This window comes from Canis lupus, chromosome 18, assembly GCF_003254725.2.
Source record: "Canis lupus dingo isolate Sandy chromosome 18, ASM325472v2, whole genome shotgun sequence".
In the NCBI taxonomy this organism is placed as follows: Eukaryota; Metazoa; Chordata; class Mammalia; order Carnivora; family Canidae; genus Canis; species Canis lupus.
The window spans coordinates 10849746-10870592 of record NC_064260.1 but is presented as its reverse complement, the minus strand read 5'-3'; the positions used below and the strand labels follow the sequence as shown (position 1 = coordinate 10870592).

At 39.1% G+C, this 20847-nt stretch overlaps 1 protein-coding gene across 3 annotated transcripts in view; it reads right to left on the bottom strand.

The window, feature by feature from the left end:
- The window catches only part of VPS41 (VPS41 subunit of HOPS complex), a 173266-nt gene that overhangs the window by 77451 nt on the left and 74968 nt on the right, over positions 1 to 20847 (bottom strand). For all 3 annotated transcript variants that reach the window (XM_025449198.3, XM_025449199.3, XM_049096283.1), the window contains exons 6-7: positions 18298 to 18360; positions 14816 to 14881 (exon numbers count right to left, since the gene is read on the bottom strand). In XM_025449198.3, the coding sequence (XP_025304983.1) occupies positions 14816 to 14881; positions 18298 to 18360 (129 nt within the window). The remainder of the gene's footprint in view (positions 1 to 14815; positions 14882 to 18297; positions 18361 to 20847) is intronic.

Below are 20847 nucleotides of genomic sequence, written 5' to 3'. Positions count from 1 at the left end.
ATTCATTCTGAAGATATGTGAGAATAATAGGAATTTTTTTTTAATTAAGCAATCTGTGGAAGGATGAGTGTTTGGTAAAATTAGCACATAAAACATAGCAGTGGTCCTAGAAATGAGACAAAGTAAAAAGAAAAGAAAGAACTGACAAAGTTGAATCAAAATGAAGAAGAATGAACTGGGGGTTGGGGCGGGGTGCATATGCTCAGAGAACCAGGTGCCCTTAACTCACTCCCTTTCTGGAAAATCCTTTAGCAGTGGGGGAATCAGTTTTGCAAATGACCCCAGAAGTCCACACCTAGATATTTATGCTCAGAAATGATCAGAAAAATGAGTAAAGAAGTATATAAAGTTATTTATAACAGCTGGGAAATGATCGAGTAAAATGTGGCAGAGCTACATCACCAAGGACTATGCATCCATGACTATACACATATGTTTATTAATGTAAAAAAGATGTTCAGGGCCCATTAAATAAAAAAGCAGATCGAAAAACAATATTAAATATGATGACCTTTAGGGATCCCTGGGTGGTGCAGCGGTTTAGCACCTGCCTTTGGCCCAGGGCGCAATCCTGGAGACCCGGGATCGAATCCGTCGGGCTCCCGGTGCACGGAGCCTGCTTCTCCCTCTGCCTATGTCTCTGCCTCTCTCTCTCTCTCTGTGACTATCATAAATTAAAAAAAAAAAAAAAGGATTCTCTCTCTCTCCCTCTGCCCCCCACCCCTTTAAAAAAAATAAATATGATGACCTTTAAACAAAATATGTGTACCCATATATAAAAATCTGATGGATACTTTACAAAGTAATCATAATTAAGTCTAGAAAGAGGTGATAGGAGACTTATTTTTATTTCACTAATTAGTCTGCATGGAACATGTGAATTATTTTTGTGTTAATACGTAGAGGGCTGAAAATCCATTCTCCGATTATGATAATCAGGATAATTTAAGGCAATAGTTGAAACAAAACAGTATCAACGATTCAATGAAACCTAGAGAAAGAAGGAATGTTTGAATCACAGTGAATATGTATTAGAATTTACTCACATAAACTGTAGCTACTTTTTAAATAAAACATTAACTTTAGAAAACTGTTAATGAAGTCTTGTTGCAATTCCAACCAATACCCAAACACATTCCAGTTGAGCCCTTCTGTTGCGGTCGGTGTGCTGTGGCTTACAGCAGGAAGCTGAGGCCGGCTGGACAGGCCTCCCTTTGTCTCCTGCTCCAGATCCGAGGAAAACCTCCAGCAGAGGGCAGGAAGAAAAGGAGGGAGAGAATTCTGAATTCAGCTGGTCTAATGGTTGAGTCTGACTTTCCAGAGTTCTCTTACAATAAATCTTATGTACCCTGCTCTGACATGGAATCAAAGAAACTTCTTCCATAATATTTTTATAGTACAGACGGTGCACGTCATTCTGTGCAACTGATGAGCGCTCAAGAAAAAGGTAGGGGGAGGCTAACATCCTCCTTTCTGTAAAGGAAAACAAATCTCAACTAATTTGCATCACAGTTTTAGACATGATTCATGTTATTATCTGATGTTTCTCAAATAGCAGTAGTTTCAATCAATTTTACCTTCATATTTTGTGGATGAAAAAAGAAGAAATGCTCTGTAAACAAATGGCCTCTAGGGAAGATCTTCGTTTAGAATTCTTTTATAAGTCCTCCTATTTTTTTGGCTCTGATATGTTTTAGGGTCATGCTGGTCCTATCATGGGATAAGGAATACTACAGTTTATATTGTTCAGTGGGAATCATGTATTTACTTTTCATCTCCCCCACACATGGCAAATGCATCAGGGAAAGAAACCACATCTACTTTGCTAGACGCACAGGGCGCAATAAACATTAGATACTGAGTAGGCTTCCCTGACCCTAGCAGTTTCATTCTTTCTCTTACCTTGTTTACTCACACAATTTGTTTGCTGCAGGATGAGCTGCATCACACCCCAAACCTTCCATTTACTCAGCCTTTCATTAGTGATGTCCCTAAGCAATTTTGGATACACTGGCATCTTAATGACGTGAGGCATCCTACACCTCAAATGTTGGTTCAGTTCCCTTTGCTCGGTGGCAGAGGATATAACTTGTACACAACCTATCACAAATTTGGGAAGGACTTCTAAGGTTCACCTCCCTCTATTCAGTTTAGCTGACTACAGTTCCTTCATTTCCGGGATGCCACCCGGCCTCTTGTTTGGTCTGAACGGTGTCTGTGCGACGCTCCACCATCACCACCATGCCCTCTTCTCCTGCTTGTCTAGCCCTGGCCTGCTTCTCTCTCTCTATGTCACCTCCCCTGGCCCCTGAAGCACTTATTTCTGCCTTCCCTCTCCACTACACTTTCTTCCTTACTCACGAGTCCTACTTTCCAATCCATACATAGCAGAAAACCTTAAATGGACCAGTAATCATGGAAGCATTCCCATGACTGTCCTTTGAGACTCTTTAAATTCGAGGAGGCAGCACAGGGGTGGGATTTGATTTACAGCATTCTGTGGGACCCATGGTTGTTTCACACAGGAAGGAAAAGGACCACAAAATCCACTCTCCATTTGCTTTTTTGATCCTAATCTATGGGAATTTCAAGCCGAAACACCCCGTCTGGCAGGAATGCCAAGGAAAGTTCTGCTTCAGTGACTTCAGAAAAGATAAGCTGCTTTTCTTACAAAGAGTCTACACTAATTTAACTATAGCAAAACTATCTGCCTGTATTTCACTGACATTTAATAAAATCTATTTCTTTCTTCTAGTCATAAAACTGCCTAGAGACCTACTGAGCATGAATGTTCTACAAAATATTTTAGAGGGTAACTCATTGCGTGAGCTACCTTTAAAAGCAGCTGGCTAATTTATTTGGTTCATCTTCCACATCCCATAATATTGAATTGTCATTATCACAATACTGAGAGCAATTTAAGCTCAATGGGAGCTAAGTACATAGAAAGGAAAAACTGTTTCCAAGAGGTCTATTTTTTGTTGGAGAAAGTATTCTAGGGCTTTATTTCCCATAAATCCACATTCTGGCAGTCAGCACTCTTGGTACTTATATTTCAATAGGAGCCCTCACATCCTCAGCAATATACTTTATTCTCCTATGCTTTGTGCTGATAAATCTATCTAGTACTTTGCTACACTGGAGTGGTAAGGATGCACATCCCAGAATCTCCCACACATGGGGCGTGATTCCTATCGTGCTGTAATAAAGCCACCGATTCTGGCAACATAACACCTGTCATTACCTATCGTCCACTCTTCCTTGATGGAGGAAAGGGAGTATGATCGGCCCCTTTTTAATCATCTTGTGATCTTTCAAGTATATAAATCACCTGAGTCCGTTAGGCTTCCTAAACACCAGCGGCATTGCTTGCTCTGAGGCAGACAAGGGTATAGGGAAGAGTGGGCAGTGGGGAAAGCCCATAGGCGTGTCCTGGAAAGCAGGTGCATTACTGCAGGAAGGACCGAGGGGCTTAGAGAAAACAGACTCCATAAAGATAAGACATCAGACTACAGAAGATGCTGGAGCTCAAGGGAAAAAGAGAAATACAGAAATAAAAGGAAAAACCCAGCAAGTTAGAACACGCCCAAGTAGACTTAGTAGAAATGGAGAAATGGCAAAATGATGCGCAGGACCTGTCCTGGAAGCATTTAAAAATCCAAAGTTGGAAAGGATTAGAAATGAAATTTAAAAAGTCAAGAAAGCAGGCAGCCTGGGTGGCTCAGCGGTTTAGCGCTGCCTTCAGCCCAGGGCGTGACCCCAGGGTCCTGGGATTGAGTCCCATGTCAGACTCCCTGCATGGAGCCTGCTTCTCCCTCTGCCTGTGTCTCTGCCTCTCTCTGTGTCTCTCATAAATAAATTAATTAAAAATCTTAAAAATAAATAAAAGTCAAGAAAACAAGAGAGACAAAATTAGCACAGAGAAGATCTGGGATGGGTTTGGCTGCTGACGACAGACAGGAGTCCTGGATATGAATAGAGGTCAGGGTGACCAAGAGTGGAACAACTGGTGCCTCTGTATTGCTTCCTGCTTTGGCCCAGGACCAGAGTTTTAAAACACACAGCTTTCCCAGACGCGATCAAGAAAGAACATAAAGCACGTAGGAAGAGAAAGAGCATTTCCCAGATAGAGTACTGCTTAAATTCAGGGATGATGTGCTGGACGAATTGTAATCCTTCAATCTCCTTTCCCTTAAAGTAATTTAACATGTTTAAAAGAGGTTAAATAACGGCCCCAAACTGCTATGACAGGAAATCTCTGTACACAGATTTCCAGAGCCTGACAGACCACTTGCTTCTGAGTGATGTTTGAGTAAACGCCATGCCAATGCAACACAGGTTTTGGACAAGCCCTTGAAGTTAACCAATCCCGTGAAAACTAGGTAGACAGAACACCACTTTGGAATTTAAAAAACACCCTACCAACACAAGGAATTTAAGAAACACCCTACCAAGCTACAGGTTCAATGAGAACAGAAGAAGCTAAATGCTAAAGGTACCACATAGGAGCAGTTTCCTTTACATTAACATACTGGTGATGACAGATAGACATAGATCTGTGTACCCATCTATATGGGTTTAGCATTAAATGTGGCCACATGTGCGGTAGGCTCCTATTTAAGCCAGCAATCTGCAATGTCTGCATATGCATACGCTCTTTAAGATTACATCTGCTGGGCTGGGTTTAAGGTTGGACCCCTTTAGCAGAAGCGAAAACACAAAAGTCATCCACTGGGTGATTAAACTTGAATTAATGGTCTGTGTGATGCACAACGATCTCTCACTTTAACTACGCATAATCTCAGTTACAGAATACTGGAGGGACATCTTCGCATGGTGGGGATTATGAAAGAGAAATAAAGAAACTGCCAAGTCTTGAGTAGCAGAAAAAGTCACCTCAACACACAGGTTTATGTATTTGAACAAGTATTTCACCCAATTCAAAGTAAAGCAGAAGAGGAAAATATAAAGATCAGGCCACCATCTACAGAAGAAACCAAGTCAACTGAACTTGCCTTTAACAGGGCACACTGGTCTGTCCTTGACAGCCTCTGTGCATGTGGCAGAGCTGATGGTTTGAGGGCAGACTCACATCTCTGTAGGAGCTTATATGTGTCCTGTTTTTACAGGCTTCAGTGTCTACTCTACAGTCTCATTACGACTTCTATATAATGCCTCCCTGGGAACAAGAATAATTATTCCAGATTTAGCCAAAATTGGAGAAAAGGCTGCAGGCTATTCAGTAAGCAGCAATAATTTGTGCTCAAACTGACAATAAATATCAAATGGACAGTCTTCATTGTCCTGGGTTCTATGGTAATATTAAAAGGTGCCCCAAGCAAAGAATACAGTCAGACAAATCACAAAGGAAGATATATAAGTGGCCAGTAAATTAAAATGTTCGAAATTGCTAATAATTTAAAGAAGTTACAAAATAGAACGGACTTTCTTTGTATATCAAATTTGGCAAAGAATATGTGGTGAACAGGTAGTTTCATACATGGCTGGTGTAAATTGGTATGTTTTCTCAAATGCAACTTAGGTGGTGGTATGCATCTAGAGCCTAAAAAATAATCATGATCTCTCCACTCAGTAATCCCAATCCTGAAAATTAGCTCTGGAAAAAAAATTAAAAAGCATAGTGCAAGTTCATGCCCAATGGTTTCTAGCTTCATGACACCATGATTTACAATAACTAAAACCTAGATACAACCTAATTGTCCAATAATATGAGAATGGTTAAGAAAAATTAAACAGATCAATAGGATGGAATACTACATAACCATTAAAGAATGTCTGAGTTAAGATTAGACTTCAACAATGCGGGGAATTCCATGTGATCTGCAATGTTAAGTTAAAAAGAGATCCAAAATAGTTGAGATTACTTTATACCTTCTTTTATTATTGCTTTTTCTTATTATAAAAGTAATGTATGTTTTTTTTAAGATTTATTCATTTATTTAATAGCGAGAAAGTGTATATAAGCACAAGCAGTGGAGAGGGGCAAAGGGAGAAGCAGACTCCCTGCTGAGCAGGGAACCTGGGGTGGGGCTTGATCCCAGGACCCTGGGATCATGACCCAAGCCAAAAGGCAGAGGCTTAACTGACTAGATACCCAGGTGCCCCAGTAATGTATGTTTTCTTTAATAAAAAAAAAAAAAAAAAAAAAAGGCAGAAAAATGCCAATGAAGGCCAAAAAGAACACTCATAATCCTGCTCAAATATTATTAATATCACTAATAATTTCATAGGTGGCCTTATACAAATATTAATATATACATAATTTTATTTCTATAAAAAAATCAGACTATACATATATTTTTGTAACATATCTCAATAGAAGCAGTTTAGCAAATGTTGGGCATTTTATTTGTTGCAACTGAGAAAAAGAAAAGCAGACATCCAGGAGGTGGCCGAGCACTCACAGCTAGGCCCTGGTGCTCTCTGGGTGAACATAAACAATTTCACAGAACACCAACATCAGATAAGGCCTTGTGACCATGAAAGATCAGGACAAAAACAAGACCACTCCATAATCAGATCTGAACACAGCCAAAATACGAACATTTTCCAAGTCACATAAATGATCAAGTATCTCCCCACCCTGGCTAAAATGAGAGACCGTTGTGTTTTTGTTTTTGTTTTTTTTTACAAATTATATTTTTAAGCCTTGATTCTTTCCTTCTCCTAGATAAGATTTATTAACATACCCAATGGTAGAATTACTCCTGCTTCCAGAAAGCATCCAATCTAGAATGAAGCGCTGCTCCCTAAAGTCTCTCCCAATCACCTCTCACCAGCCCAAACCTGAGAATTCCTTATAACACTCCATAGTCTTATATCTGGTGGTCTTTGGCTGCAGGGCACTGACACGGCTAATTCACTATTGTTAGACCTTTAATTTATTCCAATTTTCACTGTTACAAGTATCAAAGAGGAATAGAGGCTGGAACTGAATAGAAAACGGAAAGGAAACAAACAATAGGGGAGAAAGTGCAAGGTGAAGGGGTGCAAAATTATCCCACCGTGATACACACATACATTTGACAATACAAACATAACATATGGACATATGTACACGTTCTTCCATCTCAAAGACTTGGAACACTCATTTTCCTACAAAATCACCATTCTGATTAATGGTCTAACAGACTAATTGCTTTCCACCAACAGCATTCCACTCATCTACTTTTGGAAATACATGGCACGCCCTTCCCAAAATCCAGGTACTATGTGTTCATGATTCCTAATGTGGACCTGACACAAAGTTGTGTTCAGGGAGGAGATGTGGGCCAAAGAGTCTCATGACATGACTATGATTCAGTTTGCACTGGTGATGCCAAACCTACAATAGTTGCAATTATGACTCTCTGCTTTAACAGCCTTATCTTAAAAAAAGAAAAAGCTCCAAATTTAACGATGGTACTGATACAGCTTTTATAAAGAGACAGAAAGACACCACCTCTCAGGGTTCAAGACAGTGAAGGTATTAAACCCCATAAGCAAACATGATGAGCAATCTGAACTAGGTAATTATTCTTACACAGTCATTAACTATTCAAAATACTTAAAAAAAAAAATCACAGCACTCTCAGCACGCAGAGGAAGATATTTTCAGTAAGGAGCAAAGGATGGTTTGATTGCTCCAGGAAGACAGATGGTAAGTTTTACATTGGAATTCAGGGGGAAGCTACAAACAATATGGAAATATCACATATGGAAAAGTGAGCTGAACTCATTAAAGAAAAAAGGCTTCTACTGTCAACAGCGTTTTGACAGATATGAAACAAGAGAGATCACGGAAGAAAATGAAACTGCCATGGATCCATCCCAAGGACTGTGGGAACCCTGCATGTTGACATCAAAAAAGCAATTAATATTTGAGACAAATGAACTTGATTTTGAAAGCAGTGAAGAATGCCTATTTTTGACATTGAAATGATTTCTACTTTAAGAATTGGATTTCTATTTTCAGCTTCAGCTGGTTCAGTATATACAGAAAACATGCCCAAGTATATGTTTACCACACAGCTATTTCATAACTTGGTTTTACATACCCCAAAACTGTTTGTGAAGGTTATACATGTGTTGTACTTCCTATTAACAGGTGGTTTTTAATCAATTTTGGGATGTTTAGAGCATTAAATAATTTCTCATAATGGGACCAATTTAAAACACAGTACTTGAAGAAATGAAGGTATTTTATGTATAAATGGTTCCACATGCAACCACCAGGATATAAATTTGGTAGTTGCCTGTGAAGTAATGTGTGACAAATGTTTGCACGTCTAAAGCTGCTATCTGACCACCTGTAGAAATACCATCCTTGAGATCCACTGGACAACAGACCAAGCAGGGTAACTGACAGTCGAATCCCTTTTAGGCCCAAGAACCCTGGCTCTGACCTCAGGAGAAGATAGCCAACATGAAAGGAAGACCTCTCCATGTCACATTTAGTGGTTCACTGGGCTGTCGGGATTCTAAAAAAGATCTGCATTAGTACAAAAAGCAGCTCTGTTAAATCCCCTTCCAGAAAAGATTCGGAACACAATCTAGACAAAAAGAAAAATGAATGTAATCTGAATCTGCAGATCACTGTTGGAAACTTACAGAAGCTAGCTGATGTTACACACCCGCCCTTCAGGTAAAACCTGCCACAAGCCTTCAGCGCTGAACAGTGAAATGCTTCTCATTTCATGCACACAGACCCTTTCCTTGTTTGCGAACTGACATTTTCTAGCTTACAAAGCAACCTGTCCCTGCGGCCAGGTCCCCTCATTCTATCCCACCACAATGCCAAACAGCTGACTATCTCGTTTCTAAAAATGAACTTGGCTGCAAACAGCACTGTGACAATTTAATAATTTGTCAGTCGTAGAACAAACTATTATGAAGTGTATTTCAGAGTTCAAAGGTAAAGGTCATAGGAAGCTAAAGTTTATCTGCTGACAGAGAAAGTTTAGCAATTAAAAAAAAAAAAAAAACCTAGGTAAGATCTGCTTGACAGACTTATTTCTAAAATAGAAACCTCATTGCTATGCTCATGTATTAGAATTTTTGCTACACAAGAGGTTACACTTTTTTAAAAATCCATAGGTTCACGTGTCTGAAAGCTCTCTCCAATGGCACTTTTAAGAAATGTGCCTTTTCTTTCCTTTTTCTTTTCTCCCAACATGAAAACAAAACAGAATTTAGAATAAGCTTTTTATGCTCATGTGTCAAGCAGTGGAGACCATAAATCCAGCTATGGCATTCAACTACTGAGAAGTTACCTTGAAAACCTAAAATAAAAGTTTATGCCAAATAGAACTATAGCCTCCTCTTCCTACTCCCTGGTGTATAAGGAGCTATCTCTAAAGACCAAAACAGCCAGAACCTTAAAAGGGAAATATCAACAAATGTGTCAAACTACAGACTCAAGTTTTTTCTGCTATGTTGCTGTTTTGTGGGGTTATTCTGAACTGTTTGTTCCAATTACTTGAAAAAAATGTTTTTATAGGAATTATGATTTTAAATAAAATGAGAACAACTAAAATAGTAAATTAGGCATCGCTTTTAATTTTTCCTGTGAATATCCCACTGTAGGGCTTCCATTTTCCAAATTTTGTTTCTCTAGTCCCTGTGCTACTTTCACCAATGCTTACAGAAGTTGGCATATAATTCAAAGACTCATTTAGCTGTCAGTCTAAGGAAGATCGGTGTTCTTAAGGGTTAAGAATGCCTCTATTCCAGATTTCACCTTCATCTGGCTAGAATAATTTCTCTTTCAAAGGCAGAAGATCATAACCTCTCAGTTAATGCAATATTTGTCTTTACTCTCTTTTCTCTCTATAGGATCTGCCATCTGCCCTAATCAGAGAAGTCTCGAGATCTACGATATATGATTATCGCAGTCTTATCACCATTTGCTAAATGCTCGACTCTTCAAACTTGCTCTGCTTAGTTTACAGTGCTAGATGAAAATTGCAGTTGGAAAGATCAGAGTTACAACTGGGCCAATGTCATCTTGTGTTTCTTATTTTTCAAAGGTACAAAATGCCATAACTTTGTTATGAAGCAAGCAGATCTTCCTAAAAACCTGCCAACACTTTCAAGATGAAAATGATCATGTCACAGTAGTGACCCCCCTTTAATGTCACCTTCTCAAAGCTTTTTCATTTTTAAAATCAAGGATACATTCCTTAATGAAATCAGAAATATTCCCTGAAATATTTTCAAATAAATAAATGTGTTTTATAACAAAACACATTAATGCCAAAATCATGGAGCATAAGTGATCTTTAAAAGTGCATACCAGGGGCACCTGGGTGGCTTAGTTGGTTAAGTGTTTGCCTTTGGCTCAGGTCACGATCCTGGGGTTCTGGGTAGAGCCTTCCACCTGGGCATCCTGCTCAGCAGGGAGTCTGCTTCTCCCTCTCTCTCTGCCCCTCCTCTCTGGTTTTTTTCTCTCTCTCAAATAAATAAACAAAATCCTTTAACAAAAACAATTTTTTTTTAATAAAAGTACCATATACACACAGAAGCAAGAAATAGCTCCAGGGATTTCTGCAAACCATACCAAACTCATGCACATTTTGGAAACCTCTGGTTATTTAACTGCATACGGAGAGGTCATTACAGTTTATTGAACAAACACTACTTTTTTACTGCTTAATAAATACATATTTATATAAGCAACTTAATGGATCCAGGGAAATCAGTCGATAGTTTGTACAAGTCCCTAAATGGAAGACACATTTACATAGCAATGTTTCTTAAGCCTCTAACACACATAAGAGAAATTATAACAGCTTTTTAAAGAGCAGCTAATTTGTTAGTCATCACACAAATAATTACAGCAAAATTAGTGACTCTAAAACCTAAAAAGGGTATTGGCACAAGGATAAATATACATAGATCAAGAAAACTGAGAGACCAGAAAAAAATTCTAACATTTATGATTACGTGATTTTTGACAGAGGCCAAGACAATGGCAAAAAAAAAAAAAAAAAAAAAATCATCTTTTCAACAAACAAGGCTGGAACAAATAGATATCCATATGTAAAAGAATGAGCCTGGACTCTTCCTCACACCATACACAAAATTAACTCAAAGAAATTCTAGACCTAAATTTAAGAGTTAGAACTACAAGAGTCTTAGAAAAAAAACACAGGCATAAATCTTCATGACCTTAGATCAGGCAATGATTTTTTAGATACAACACCAAAAATATAAGTGTCCAAAAAAAAGGGCAGGGTGGGTTAATGGGACTTCATTGAAATCTAATATTTTGATACCTCACAGATACCATAAGTAAAGTGAAAAGACAGGTCACAGACTGGGAGAAAATATTTGCAAATCACGCACTGATAAAAGGCATGGATATACAATATATAAAAAAATTTTTTCACAGGTATATAATAAAAAAACAAAGAGCCCAATCCAAAAATGAGTAAAGAATCCAAAGAGACATTTCTCCAAAGAAGATATACAAATGGCCAATAAGCACATGAAAAGATGCTCAACATCATGGACAATGGAAATCACAACAATAATGAGATACTAGGGATGCCTGGGTGGCTTAATGGTTGAGCGTCTCCCTTCGGCTCAGGGCATGATCCTGGGGGTCCTGGTATCAAGTCCTGTATCAGGCTCCCCACAGGGAGCCTGCTTCTCCCTCAGCCTGTGTCTCTACCTCTCTGTGTCTCTCATGAATGAATAAATAAAATCTTTAAAAAATAATAATAATGAGATACCACTTCATACTCAGATGGCTATAATCAAAAAGACAGATAAAAATGAATGTTGGTGAGAGTATGGAGAAACTGAGGCCTTCATATATTGCTAATGAGTATGTACAATGGTGCAGCCACTTTGGAAAAGTGTGACAACTGAATAATATACTTTAAACTTTATGATATGCAAATTATATATCAATAAAGCTATTAAAAATCTTAAAAATTGATCTAGTATCACTTACAATGACATGTGTAATCATATGCTTCTTCACATCAAAATTCTTCACACATGTACTTTTATCAATCCCAATATACTGAGTCCTTTATATAATACATTAGCCCTTTTGTGTGTTTTTTGTTTTAAATTACTTTAATCCAAAAATTCTAATCAGGTCCATATGACCTGATTTGTTTTTATTTTACTTATCTTTCTTATGTACATATAATTAAACATCTTTTTGTGCTTGAGAAGAAATGTCTACAGATGCCTTTCTGGAGAAATGAATAGGAAAAAAGAATCAGAATGCTTTCTTGTAGAACAATATTGTCAGATACAGAACTAATTGTCAAGTAGTCAATGATAACCAGAGATGAACCAAACTCCTAATGTTCTTGTCCTTTAAGCATTTGGTAAATTTCACTTATACTGCCCATCACAATGTTCATCTTTGTATAAATTCCATTGTTTCCCATATTAGCTCACCCACAATGAAGACTGGACTATTCAGTTGTCTGCACAATGCTCCTATATCTACTCAATGAGCTCTGACCCAAATAGCCACGTTCACACAATCCTTCCTAGAGATGTCTATAAAGGATATCAAACGCTAAGTATAAGGATGAAGAATACACAATCGACACAGTTCACCCAGGCATCCTGCAAACTGACAAGCCATCCATGTAGTATTACTACTGTGGCAAACTTGATGAGACTCCTTGTATCCTCACAGTATAAAAGCAATTACCAGACTTCATGAATAACCGAGTTAAGAACTCAAATTAACACAGAAAAATTCCACCTTCAGATTCTGAGTACTATCACTCAGACACTGCCACTCATTTTATCTCTATGCTCTTCTATACCAATGCCTTCAAGAAATAGAGGTCAACTGTAAAACTTCTAACTCCTAAAATTAGAAACTGGAACACAAAACTGCATCCTATGCTAGAAAAACACTTAAACCAAAGTGATTTATCAATTTTAAGTATATGAGGGATTATTAGTAAGAAGGCAACTGAGGGTGCCTGGGTGGCTCAGTTAATTAAGCATCTCCCTTTAGCTCAGGTCATGATTCTGGTTCCTGGGACAGAACCCTGCATTGGGCTCCCTGCTCAGCGGGACTCTGCTACTCCCTCTCCCTCTGCTGCTCCCTCTCCCTCTCAAATAAATAAAATCTTTAAAAAGGGAAAAAAAAGAGAGAGAGAGAGAGAGAGAAGACAACTGAAGCAGGTTCTCCAGTCCCAGTCAAGCCTTCAGAGGACAGCATCCCCAGCCAAAAATGCAGACTGAAGCCTAGGGAGACTCAGAGGAAGCACTACAGAAGCAAACCACTCTGTAATTTCTCAACTGTGAGACAGTAAAAGTTTGTTGTTTTAAGCCACTTAAAAGAACAAACACACAAGAAAACACTACGTATTCTTTATCTCCACTCAGTTTTAAATAAAAATGCACTGGTTTAAATTATAGCTGAGTGAGTTTATGCTATAGCTCTCCTAAAATTTCTTAACTAGAAAAGCATGCAATAAAGAAATACTTTAATAAGAGGAATTTTAAAGCTATTCTTCCTGAGGTCAACAAAGACAAGTAAGATAGTTGTTTTGTTTTGTTTTTCCAAGAAGTGAATCAGCTGCAGATCTAAGCTAGAGAATGTTAGATTGAATGGGTAATTCCCACTGATTGATCCCACAGACATTTTTATGGGAGGCTGATGAAGTACAGCCTAAGGATAAGCATGAGCTGGGGGATGGGAAGCTGGCCGGCTCCCAACAAGAAATCAGAGCTGGTGCAAAGTTGGCTTCATGCTGTGGAGAGGAATCGGGATCTCCAGGACCTGCCATTCAACCATTACAATGAGCTAAAACCAGTGCTTGAAAAACACTAGGTAATGACCAGTATGCTTTCCTGCCCAATCAGTCTGATACAGCAAACCAAAGGAAAACAACAGATAACCACCATAAAACATTCAAATACCATTTGGCAGCTGAGCCTCAAGGTAGCCAGTCCGTAGGTATACAGTGCTACAGAAAGAACCACAGACCACCTCATTTTCACGGAGCGCTAAACTAGATATGAAATAATATTTGGCATTCCAGTACAGTGACAGCATTTTTGTTATAAAAATGGGTTTAAAAAATCACTGGCTAATAAAAATAGAAAAAAAAAAACAAAACAAAACTTGGACTTATTTTCCAGAAGCAGAAAGATTCTTTTAGAATTTATTGTATCTCTATACAAACGAGTAAATGTACAAAAGGAATACTTTATTCTCTCTCTCCTTTTTTTTTTTTTTAAGATTTTATTTATTTGAGAGAGAGCACAAGCAGGGGGAGTGGCAGAGGGAGAGGGAGAAGCAGGCTCCCAACTGCTGATACGAAGCTCGACCTCAGGACCTGGGATCATAGCCTGAGCCAAAGGCAGACACTTAACCAACTGAGCCTGAGCCCCTAGTGGGCACCCCCTACTCTCTTTTTTAAAAATAGCACTTCATTAAGATAATGAAATATGCCAGAAACAGGTCAGAAAAAAAAAAAGCCATAATCGTTCTAAAACTTTATGAAAGCCTGCAAGAAACTTCCACAACAGGTAAAAACATGAGTTTAATTGCTCTTTTGTTATTTTTAAATGCTACTTTTTTGTTTGTGGAAGGGACATTTCAAAGCACTAGATGACAGCTCTGTTTTTCTTGCCCTATATCTACTCCAAAGGATGATCAGTGAGAGGCACTGAGGTCCCATCTCCCCCAAGGGATAATGGTCTTACAATTTCACCACAATTGTCTTTCTCAAAATTTCTCCTAACGAATAGTTAGACATTAAAAATATTATGGATAAATAAAAAGCCCCAAGACTGCACATAATGGAAGACACAAAGCACTTACCTTCTTCCCTCCAGTCACAAACTGCTTGCAGCTGGATTTCACGAAATGGGGGTGCACAGCAATGATCTGCAAAGGAACAAGAACCCATCACTGATTTAGGAGTCACAGTGAGAGCACAGAATGAAACTCCTTTACACATTACAGGTAGCATGATCTAAAAATTATCCTGATAGCTAGGTAAGAAGAAATCTATGCAGGTAATAGCCTAAGACTGATGAAGTCTGAGTTTTGCTCTTTGGTAAAAAGACTTCTCCTGTGAAGCCAGGTCAAAGCTGAACGATGAGAGTGAATTAGCTCTAGTTTCTGGCTGAGTAAAGGACTCTGAGTGGGCACCTCTTCCTTAAGATCAATCAAGGCAACAAGATGTCACAAATGCTTGTAACTGAATATGATGCATGGGAGAAATCCAGAAAAAGCCAACTAATTCCTTGTCCCAGATGCCTTCCAATGATCTGAGGGCACCCACGTTGAACAGGTGGGGGAGTGTGACCTCCAATACACGTGGAGAGGAGGGGTCACTCGGAGGCCCTGGCAGTGGGAAAGCTAACAGAGCTGTAGGACCCCAGCGACAGAGCTGACCAAGCAGGACCTCCCCTTGGCCCTGCAGCCCAAGTGGTCCCCCCCCCACACCCATGCTCACTGGCTGTCCACTCAGCCAATCTCCTCCCAGCCCCTTTCAGGGGTTTCTCCACAGGCTGCTCCTCCCTCATCACTGTCTACTTCATTTACCCTGACTTTTCTGGAAGGTTTGGGGGCTCCCCTCAGCGCAAGCTCATCCTCGTGGCTCCTCCTTTGTGGTTGTGCGTCTGCATATACTCTTACCACCTTGTCTTAGTTCCAAAACCACTGTAATTGCTAATACATCTTGGTTTTTTTCTAACCTAACATAACAAGCACTTTTGGGCATTAAAAGAAAAGTCACACAACTGTACCTTCACAACTTTTAACTAGATGCCATTTTATATTCTTATTGACTAATACATTCCCATCCTCCAATGGAACTGATTCCACCTCCTACACTGTCATTGTTTGGGCTTTAGGCATATGCTGCCATCTTTCTCCAACCATTCCTGCCTCCCAGGCTAGCCCTGCTTCCCTCCAACACTGTCCTAATCCACCCTGGAAACGAACTGAGTCATTGACACATTCTTAACATCTCTCATGAGAGTCCTCTTACCTCCCTTATAATGCATAACTCTAGAGAGCAACTTATTCCAGATATCCCCTATGTTCCTTGACCACATTATGTCAGCCTTTTCTTCTCTTCAGCTGTAAGAAACCAAGGCCTCCTGGGTCACTGCTCTTAACAGCAGCTCCTACAGGGCCCAAGTGGGCGGTATGTAGGCTCGGTCTCACTAACAGAGGCAGGAGGACTCTTTCCTACCTAGGTCACTCTCCCTCCCTACGTGGTCGAATCCATTCCCCAGCACTGCCCAGCTAAGTATTCTTTGCTCTTTATTTGCAATCTTTACTCCTCTGCTGATTTTTTTTTTTTTTTTTGCCATCAACTAAAGCATGACTGGCAGGAATCAGGCCAGGACAACGCCCTGCTCTCCTACTGGATGATCTCTCTTCTCCATCACCAAATTCTTCAGGAAAAAAAAGTTTACACTGGTTGTTTCTACTGCTTCATCTACAATTTCTCCCTTCCTTTCCTTCCTTCCTTTCCTTTCCTTCCTTCTTTCTTTTTTCCTTTCCTTTTTCCTTTCCTTTCCTTCTTTCAATTTTATGTATTAATCTGAGAGAGAGAGAGAGAGAGACCATAAGCTGGGGGAGGGGGAGAGGAAGAGGGAGAAGCAGCCTCCCCACTGAGAAGCCCAGGCAGGACTCGATCCCAGGACCCTGGGATCATGACCTATGCTGAAGGCAGAGGCTTAACTGACTCAGCCACCCAAGCGCAGCCTCCAATTTATTTCTTGATATATGGTGAGCTTTCATATGCTTTTGAAACTGTCCTCACTAAGGTCACCAGTGACTTCATAATTACCAGGTAAATGCCCTGTGTCAGTCCTCATCATGTCACTTCTACACTGATGCCCACTCCTTTCTTCTGGAATCTCTCACTCCTCTGGCTTGCCTGACACCATTCTTCTGGAGAGTCCTTGCTCCCCACCCCATATACACACTGCCTGAATCATTACATTGGAATGTTCCAGAATTTCACCATCAGTCTTCTCTGGTCACTCTTTAACTTCTACCTGGATGATATCTTTAAACAATGTTCATCCTACTCAACTGTGGTTATCAACTTTGCATTTTTAGGACCAATCTCTACCTGAGCTCCACATTCATGTTTTTAACCTCTAAACCATTTCCACCAGATATACTAGTCATTTGAACTCAGCACCAAATGAGCAACATCCCTTCTTGCAGCTGATGGCATCACCACATACCACTGCCAGAGCAAGAACCAGCTCCTCCCTCCTTCATCACCCCATCCAACCCATCACGATGGCTTGCAGCAAAGTCTACTTTCTAAAAGCTTTCTACGTTCACGCCTTCAACTCCACCTTGAATATTCCTGACCCTCCTGTTAATGAGGTCCTATGAAGCCCTGCCTCAAGTTCAGCATTAGCCTTCTAAATTGCCTTCTGTCTACAATCTCTCTCCTGCTTAAATCACCCTCCACTCTGGCAGAGTTGCCTTTCTAAAACACACATCAGATCCTATCTCTCCTTTACCTGTTGATCAATAAGTGTTTGAATAAACAAGTGAAAACAATGAATGACCTCTTCCTTCAACAGCTCTAATCATCACTTTAACGACCATAACTGTTATTTAAGACCGCTCTTCCTGCCACGCATCTATCAGCCCTCTAATCTATACTGTATATAGTCACCATATTAATTTTCCTTAAGCTTAGCTCAGTTTATGTCACTTCTCTGCTCTTAAACATTCAATAATTTCTCCTTATCTACCAGAGTTCCAAATTCTCTAGCCTGAAAATAAAACCAGCCCCAAACTGCCTGCACGGCTCTCCTGCCAAGTCAGTGTTTTGTGCACCATCTAAACTAGACTGTTTTTGCCACTTCCTGAACACAACTTGGAACTTTCTGGCCTCTCCATCTATATTATATTGTTCTTCCACATGGAGAGCCGGTTTGTCTGCCCTGTCCATTTATTAATGCCCACCCAAATATCACTCCTCCTGTGAAGCCCTCACCAACAAGGACAACTAGAAGTAAACTCTTGGCTTTGGACTCCTTGATACTGTTTTTACCTCTTTGATTCTTTAATCATAGGCTGTATGTGTCATCTCACTCACTACAACAAAAGATTCCTGGGGACGGACCGATGTCATAGTCATATAACACACATCCTGTGCTCTTTTACACCATCAGATGATATCTAGTACTTCCTAAGTATTGAGAAGATGCTTACTGACAAAATTAATGCAAGATGGGTAGCGCTCAAAGTACTGCAATCCTAATTGTCTTAGTTAAGAAAACCCTTAGAAAAATTAAAATTTACTGAATACTTACTTTAATGGGACAGTCAAAAGTCTCATGAAATTCTTCTCCAGAATACAGTCCAAACACCTGCACCTGAAAAGTAAAATGGATCCTGTGAGTTCACCATGACAGCAACAAAGAAGGCTGCTGAGTCGGTCAAAATACATACTATTGATTTTTTAAAAAGTAGAATATTTAATAATCCAAGACCCCTGTGATCTCTATTAAAGATCCAATGAAAACAATTCTATCAGGGTGAGAGTACTCCACTGCAATTAAGCTTTTATAAGCATCTCATGGATATAGTTCCCTTTACTTACCACAAATTTGTTTTATTAAATGGATACCAACTTTTAAAAATGAAATAGGTATGAATAGGTTATTAATATTCTTTTATGAACTTCCCATAGGCTAGCCCTAAAGGAATTATTTTTTCCTTCCCTTGAAGGAAAAAAAAGAGCTTCTTTTTTTTTTTTTTTTGAGTCATATATACATAAATCAACCATGCAGATCAATGTAGCAAGAGATTAGGTGAACTGCACTTCATTTATAATCTTATGCTGAATCTACTGAGAGTGTATAAAAATAAGATTTAAGTTTCTACTTATTACTGCCTCCTTTAAATTTGTTCCAGACTACTTTATCCATAATCTGAGTGGTTTACTTAAAAACTGAATGATAGACATATTGCAAAAAGTACGAATCATAAATTTACAACTTGATAAATTTTTATGAAATTGCATAAACCTTGCAGACACCATCCAGATCAAGAAATAGAACCCAAGGAGTGCTTTTGTATTGCTTCGCATTCAGTAACACCCTCACAAATGAACCACTACTTTCAGGTCTATCACCACAGATGAATTGTGCTGGTGTTTGAATTTTATATAAATAGAATCATAAACTATTTCGCTGGCTTCTTTCACTTTACGTCTTCCTTAGAAGATTTATCCACACTGTCATGTATAGCAGTAGCAGGTTCTTTGCCTTTGCTGTATAGTATTTCAACGTATGAATACACCACAATTCACATATCCACCTTCTGTTGATCATTTGGGTTGTTTCCACATTGGGGCTATTACAAATAATGCTCCCATGAGCACTCTTTATAAATTTTTTGGTGCACTTAGATACACATTTGTGAAGAGTACGTAAGTGGGAATGGAACTGTCACAGGCTAGGCAACTGTTCACATTTAATAAACAGCCAAACCATTTCGCAAAGTGGTTTCCATCAATTTACACTCTTATCAGCAGAGCTTAAGATTCCAGGAGCTCTCAGACACTTGGAGCTAACTATTAGGGGCACTTAGAACTGTTTCCCAACACTTGGGATGTGTGCACTTTTTTTCTAGTCTCTAGAAGAGAGGTAGTACTCCTTCTTTAATTTTGTAAGAACTCACTAGTGAAGCCATCTAGGTCAGATGGCTCTATGTGAGGAATTTTTAAATTACAAGTTCAAATATTTAAGTAGTTATAAAACTATTCAGGCTTTTGATTTCTTCTCATTTTCATCCTAGTAATTTGTGAAAGGTTCATTTTTGCGAGTTCAAAGAGGAAAATTTACTCATGACACAATTTTTCGAGACAGAGTCATTCATTAAGAGGTAAAATCATGAGGACACCCTTTTTGGGGCTACTCCTTTCACATCCTGTGCCAAGTGTGTTACCTGGATTCCAACAACAGCACACAGTCCAATGGAACAAAGATGGAATGTGATTTACCCTGAGGTGGTCTGTTAGAAGGTATTCTTGACATATAAACACATGCATGTCCCACTACCATCTTGCTTCTCATTGTTTGGAGGAATTATCATTACTGCACAGATAAGATCCCTGGATACTAATGGCCAGGCCCCACCCTAGACAAACTAAACAGTTCCAGTGGGGTAGAATGGCATTTTAAAAGGTTCACATCTGCAAGTATGCAGTTAGCAATGAAAATCCTGCTCATTTGGTCCTTATAGGAACACCGCTAGGTATGACAGCAAACACTACCAGGCCTGTGGACCAGATGATTCTGCAGAAAAATGAATGACTTGCCCAAAGTCATTAAGAAGCAAGAATAATGTTCCAAACTCTATTCTCTTACACACTAACATTATATGACACAGCCTATAATATGGAAATAGATGTCTTTCTATGTTAAGTGTAGGCAAAGTGGGACAGGAAAAAAAACATTCAAAAGCCTCAAATATTTACCAAACGGAAATGAAGGTGAATGTCAGACTCTGAATTAGGCAACTCTGTGACAAAAGCTGAAACTAAATGAAGCCGACCATTCATTCCACTGGACAAGCTTTCTTCTGACTACAGCAGAGTAAAGGTGATATTCAGAACAAAAGTCAGGGGATTTTTATTGTGGGGAAAAGTATATGAGATGTAAATAAACAATGTATGAACCCACAGAAGAAGACTGAGGCATCAGTAAATGAGAAAATAAATATTAAGGAATGTGAATCTAAAGGTGAAATTAAATTATGAATCAACAGGGATAAATGTCCCTTAAAAAATTACGAACCCATATTAAAAAAACGTTATGAACCCATAGGAGACGTAATAGTAGAATAAGGGGGAATCA